General features: G+C 36.0%; 2 protein-coding genes across 2 annotated transcripts; one reads left to right on the top strand and one right to left on the bottom strand.

The window, feature by feature from the left end:
* Positions 1 to 923: 923 nt before the first annotated feature.
* LOC147495289 (uncharacterized) lies at positions 924 to 3,548 on the top strand. Its single transcript, XM_086566753.1, has 5 exons — positions 924 to 1,965; positions 2,058 to 2,148; positions 2,228 to 2,326; positions 2,978 to 3,229; positions 3,354 to 3,548. The coding sequence occupies exons 1-4, from the start codon at positions 1,004 to 1,006 to the stop codon at positions 2,996 to 2,998; spliced, it is 1,173 nt and encodes a 390-aa protein (XP_086422879.1). The 5' UTR covers positions 924 to 1,003; the 3' UTR covers positions 2,999 to 3,229; positions 3,354 to 3,548.
* Positions 3,549 to 4,826: 1,278 nt separating this feature from the next.
* LOC147495290 (uncharacterized) lies at positions 4,827 to 5,843 on the bottom strand. Its single transcript, XM_086568356.1, has one exon. It carries the CDS (start codon positions 5,841 to 5,843, stop codon positions 4,827 to 4,829), a length of 1,017 nt encoding a protein of 338 aa, XP_086424482.1.
* Between the last annotated feature and the right edge of the window lie 404 nt (positions 5,844 to 6,247).

Here is a 6,247-nt window from a genome sequence, read left to right on the forward strand (position 1 = left end):
ACAAGACATTTAGATCTTCCGCAGTAGCTCTGCTGGGTCTTGTGCAAGATTTGAAGAAAACTCTTAGAGATGACCATATTGCAAAGCTGAAAGAAACACCATTTGGAAAGTTGTTTATGGTGTTTCACGATGGTACAATAACGAAGACAATGTTAGAGAAGCACAGCCACTGCATAATCAAAGTCTTACAAGCCTACTCGAAGAAAAGGCGAAAATTCAAATTCGGAAAAAATAAGTGGGTGGAGCTGACTCCAGAAGATGTAGCTGTTACTTTTGGCCTTCCAGTGCAGGGAAAGATAGTGGCATTCCAGTCGAGAACCCTTAGGCAGAATGCTATTGAAGCCTCACCGTTTATGCAAAGATACTGGAAAAAGGAAGCCAAAATAACAACTGTGATTGTATTAGCTACATTGAACAAAATTATCAACAAAGAAGATAATGAGTCTGTTGAAGACATTGCTAGACTAATAGTCATATACATGGTTATGACCATGTTTGTCAGTAGCGGTGCAAGTGGAATTGGATGGTCATTTCCAACACATGTGGAGTCTTTTGATGCGATGTGGTGTTGCATGGGCCACATCTATCCACAAAGAGTTGATGACCAAAGTTCATAAATGGGATAGTAAATCTCCATTAAGCTATATCGGGGATCGTTATTCAACTCTTGGTAAGTTATTTCACTTTCGGTATACATGATTGGCCATCCCGATTATTAAAGATTGTCTGATCCATATAGCAGTTTTACTCTGCAATCTTACATTTTCATAGTAGTTTTACTCTGCAACCTTAGATTTGCATAGCTGTTTTACTCTGCAATCTTACATTTTCATTGTAATTTTACTTTGTAATCTTAAATTTTACTCTGCAATCTTAAATTTTCATAGTAGTTTTACTCTACAATCTTAAATTTGCGTGTGATGTACAGTATTTTCTATGTGAGCATGTTGCTATATGTAAGCTTGTAAATGTGCACTCCTTCCCAAGAATAGCAAGGTGGTCCATGGAAAAACTGAATGAGAAGATGACTAAGGATTTTCAGCTGGAAAATGTTGAAACGGAGAGCGTGATGATAGATTTGAAACTGAGCGAGGAAGAAACAAGATTAATAAGCCATGTTTCTGCTCCAAGTGAACTAGATTGCTTGAGAAAAGAGAATGAAGACTTGAAAAAAGAGAATGCTCAGTTGAAGGCTGAAAACACTCACTTGAAAAAACTGCTAAAGATCGAGCAGTTGAATGTGGAGAAGGAAAGTGGAGATTCCAAGTCAGATGAAGAGGAGGAAAGTGGAGATTCCGAGTCAAATAAAGAGGAGGAAAGTGGAGAGGCAGATGAGGAGGAGGAGAAAAATGAGATAGGTGAAGTGGATGAGAAAGGAGAGGCAGATGAAGAGGTAGAGTCCAAGTCAAATGAAGTGGATGAGGAAGGAGAGGCAGATGAAGAGGAAGAGTCCAAGTCAGATAGAGAGGAGGAGGAGAAAAAAGAATCAGATGGAGAGGAGGATGAGAAAAAAGAATCAAATGGAGACGAGGAGGAGAAAAAAGAATCAGATGGAGAGGAGGTTGAGAAAAAAGAATCAGATGGAGAGGAGGCGCAAGGAGAAACAAGTGAAGATGAGGAGAAAGGAGAGGAAGAGACAAAATTAGATGGAGAGGAGGAAAGCGGAGACACAAAATCAGATGGAGAGGAGGAAAAAGGTGAGGGAGAACCTAACTCGATGTTTAAGAAAGTTAAGGAAAGGGAGAGGATAAAGAAAACATCAACAATATATGAGTTTGAAGATATTAAGAAGCGAAAAAGGAAGACTAAAGTTACTGAACCGGTGATTGATGTAGATGATTTCAAGACTCCACCACTAAGAAGAGGAAGACCTATGTCAAAACCACATTCAAACAAATTGTGGAGGCTACTTGATAAAGAGAAGATGTCGTTGGTGGAAAGCTTCTTCAAAAAAGCAAACCAGAAGTAAAATTTATTTTTCCAAAGTATATGTAAGCTTTTCTGTTTTCTTATCATCTATGTAGTTGCACTAAATTTTTTGATCGTGTATGTTGCAGTATAATTGCGTGGATGGACATCCAAACGCATTTGAAAATACAGGGAGAACAATTGAACCACATGATGTTGAACTTCTTCATCAGTGATAAGGTAAATCTTTTTATTACTCAAATCTTTTGAAATGAAAAAACTTGCAATTTACTTATTTTTTCTTCTTTTTTTATGGTAGATTATTGATTGGTACGTGTTCTTCCACCTCCCCAAGGAAGTGGTGAAGCTAATTGGATATTCTCCACCAAAGTGTCTATATTTCTCATCATTTGCATGGGTAAGCATCTTCCATGTAATTTAATTACTGAAGTTGAATGTGGTTAGTCTGTGGTTAGTCTGCATTCTTATATTTGCAGACTAAATTCACAAAATCTCTAAAGATGTAGTCTGTGGTTACTCTGCATTCTTATATTTGCTGAGTAGTTGTAGTCTTAAAGTTGAATGTGTAGTCTGTGGTTAGTCTGCATTCTTATATTTGCATACTAAATTCACAAAATCTCTAAAGATGTAGTCTGTGGTTACTCTGCATTCTTATATTTGCTGAGTAGTTGTAGTCTTAAAGTTGAATGTGTAGTCTGTGGTTAGTCTGCATTCATATATTTGCAGACTAAATTCACAAAATCTCTGAAGATATAGTCTATCGTTACTCTGCATTCTTATATTTGCAGAGTAGTTTTAGTCTTGAAGTTGAATGTGTAGTCTGTGGTTAGTCTGCATTCATATATTTGCAGACTAAATTCACAAAATCTCTGTCTGTGGTTACTCTGCATTCTTATATTTGCATAGCAGTTTTAGTCTGCATTTGTAAGTTTGCATAGTAATATAACTTTTAGCCCAACACAATTATAACACAAATTTCAGAGTGCATAGTAAAAAGTGTAAAGTGTTAAAACATTATTGTTTAGTGATGCATTCTTATTTATTGTAGCTGGCTTTAAGAGATCAATAGAAACAAGGCATGAAGGTCTATGTCAGAGATGTCCTAAAACAGTTGGACAGCAAGGTCGCCCATCTGTTTTTCATCATAAATAGTCCCAAGTTGAGAAAGTACAAAGACGGTTATCACTGGACTTTGCTTCATGTTAATACTCTGAATTGGGAATGGACGCACTATGACTCTTTAAGGCCAAAAAACTATGAGAATAAGAAATACATTCCGTTAGAAGATGCTGAAGTTTTGGTAAGTGCTATGTAAATTTAAGTTTACATAGGTCAGTTACTATGTAAATATAGATTTGCATATATATATATATATATATATACATTTACATAGTTTTGGTAATTTTTTGTTCAATTTAATGCAGCAAGAGAATGTGGTGGAATCTATTAGATGTAGGCGTCAGGAGCTAAGATTGGCAGATGTGGATTTGATGAAAAATATCAAAGTTGGAGCATGCCCACAACAAGGAGCATCGTAAGAACTTAACTTCTCGAACTTAAATGTCTTTTTAATCTCTTATCTCTTATTTGAAACTTCTTTTTTGGCATTTTCAGTTCAGATTGTGGATTATTAATCATTATGTTAAGTGAAGGCTATAATATGTGGAAAAACTATGGAAGATATAACGGTAGAAGATCTTGAGACAATTGAGGGTTGACTGGCATATGAGATTATATCAAGCCAACAAGAAAAAAATGGGATCCAAAAGAAGAATGCAAGAAATGAAGAGCTGATTTTCCGTATTTTTAGTTGATTATGTTGTGTTTATTTGTGGTAAAACATTGGAACCATTCTAACTCGGGAGTGTTGGAGTTGTACTTTTTTGGAACCATTCAAACAATTCAGCCTTTCATGGATTATACTTTTTTGTATGTGTGCAGTTTTGAATATGGATTATACTTTTTGTATGTGTGCAGTTTTAGACACTTAAAATTTGAATGTTGTGATTGCAAAATGCACGAGTTCACGTCATTCAAGCTTAGGTTATAGAGTTTCCATATATGGTTTTGTAGTCATAGCTGAAAGCTCTACAATATATATGGTGTTACACCAACAGTCTAACATTGATGTTTGCCTTTGGTTGTTTTGCAATTCGTTACATCATACGACTCACACAAGCATGAACAGTGTCTCTGTCAGAGTTTTTCTTAAGATAGATTAATTGAGAACTGACACTCTATAAGTAACATTCGTAACACAATAAAAGATAACTGAAGCTCTCAGTTTTTTTTTTTAATAAACAAGAGCACAACACGCACAACTAGTAAGTACCACACTTGTATCACTACAAAGAAACAAAACAACAGAACAAAGGAATAACTCCTATTACAATACTCCCCTACCCCCAGTCCCGTAATTACATTAGTCCAATCTAACACCAAATCTATGAAGTGGAATTGATATGAAGTTCTCTGTTTCAAGATAAAATACTTGGTCTGGTGGATATTGAAAAGCTCGAATGCTATTGAATCCGTTATTGTTTCACACCAACAAATGGACTAATAAATTGGATAGCAAAGCTTTAGTGACTATGTAAATATATATAATGACTATGTAAAAATACATTTACATATATTCTATCAGGTGTCAGGCTAATTTCATTCCCAAAAGGTACTATGTAAATTTAAATTTGCATAGGTCAAGTTACTATGTAAATATATATTTACATATATAATGAGCAACATCAACATAAAAAAAAACTATAAAATCCAACATAAAACTATAAAATCCAACATCATCAAACTATAAAATCCAACATCAAACTATAAAATCCAACATAAAAAAAAAAAAAAGAAAGCAAGTTTATCGACATCTTGTTTTTCATATATGAGCAACATCAAAGAATAGATAATTGAACCGGTGAAGAGCATGTTGTAGGAGTGGAGCCCTTGTTCTTCTTCCTACCTCTTGTAGCACCCGTGCTGTGCTTTCGTTTCTTGTCTGGTCTCCCCATCTTCTTTTTCAGATCCGGAGGCAGTAAATCAAGCACACTTGGTATCTTAGCAGGCATTTTACTGTTCTCCACAGGTACTATAGCTCTTGAATAACTATCGCGGAATGTCTGAGAATAGAAGAAGTTATCACAGTAGGTATACACATTCAATCCATCAGCCAAAATGGAGCGCAATGCGTGCGCACAAGGGAATCCTTCGATTCTCCACCAATTACAAGAGCAGTGATTTCTATTCAAGTCAACCAAGTGAGTATGAGTAGCACGCACCTCAAAAATACCCTCCCTTGACTTGAGAACCACCCAACTTCTCCCCACCTCGATCCTCTCAGCCAATAAAGTTTCCATAGATGGACATAAGATAGTAGTCCAGCTCCTAGCTAACTCCCGCCGATCAGACATCATTTTCATAATTTTCCCACGGATCTTGTCCACCATTGCAGTGATAGGCAAGTGCCGTTCTAGTAGGATCCAAGAGTTGAAGCTTTCCGCAATATTGGAACACATATCGCCATATCTATTTCCTTGAAAATAAGCATTACACCAATGCTCATAACCTATGGTGGACAAAAATGTTTTCACTTGATTGCCGCAAACATCTCGAAAATCAGCCATCACTTTCTCAAACTCATGATGTGTCCCAACATAGGCAAGGTCTGAAAAGAGATCCAAGGTATGCAAGCGGAAGCAATGGTTGCTGGGCATAGCTGAATTGAGATTATTTTTAAGGTGCCACAAACAATAACCATGATGGGAATCAGGAAAAACGCGAGGGACACCCACGAGTAGACCATGGTTTCTGTCAGATATAAAAGTTAGCCTATGATCTTTGGAGACCACCAACCTAAGTTGCTCCAAGAACCAATCCCAATTATCATCAGTTTCAGAAAGTACAACCGCCATAGCTACTGGAAAAATACATGGAACACAAATAAACATCAATTAGTGATTTAGTTTTGCATACCATACTCATTATTAAAACTTAACTCTTATATATAAAAAAAAATTTTCATAGGCTAAATTATTATGTAAATATTAAAATGCATAGGCTAAACTACTATGTAAACGTAAATTTTCATAGTTTATGCTTGTTCAGTTTTACAAACTACTATGAACTAATATGTGAAAAGTCACAAACTCAAAAAGACATACCCCTATTTGCATTTTTGGCAGTAGCTGACAAGACACACCCCTTGTATTTTGTTTTCATGAAAGTTCCATCCAAACAAAGCATAGGGCGGCAGAAGTTAAAGCCGTGAATACAAGCACCAAATGCAACAAATAATCTCTTGAACTTTCATGTTGTT

Source organism: Coptis chinensis, chromosome 6, assembly GCF_015680905.1.
Source record: "Coptis chinensis isolate HL-2020 chromosome 6, ASM1568090v1, whole genome shotgun sequence".
Lineage (NCBI taxonomy): Eukaryota > Viridiplantae > Streptophyta > Magnoliopsida > Ranunculales > Ranunculaceae > Coptis > Coptis chinensis.

Bases quoted from the DNA above. Each gene is read 5' to 3' on its own strand.
- LOC147495289 (XM_086566753.1), top strand. From the start codon at position 1,004: ATGGAAAAACTGAATGAGAAGATGACTAAGGATTTTCAGCTGGAAAAT. The intron at 1,966-2,057 runs GTAAAATTTATT...TGTATGTTGCAG, and splicing joins TTCAAAAAAGCAAACCAGAA to TATAATTGCGTGGATGGACA. The intron at 2,149-2,227 runs GTAAATCTTTTT...TTTTTATGGTAG, and splicing joins ACTTCTTCATCAGTGATAAG to ATTATTGATTGGTACGTGTT.
- LOC147495290 (XM_086568356.1), bottom strand. From the start codon at position 5,843: ATGGCGGTTGTACTTTCTGAAACTGATGATAATTGGGATTGGTTCTTG.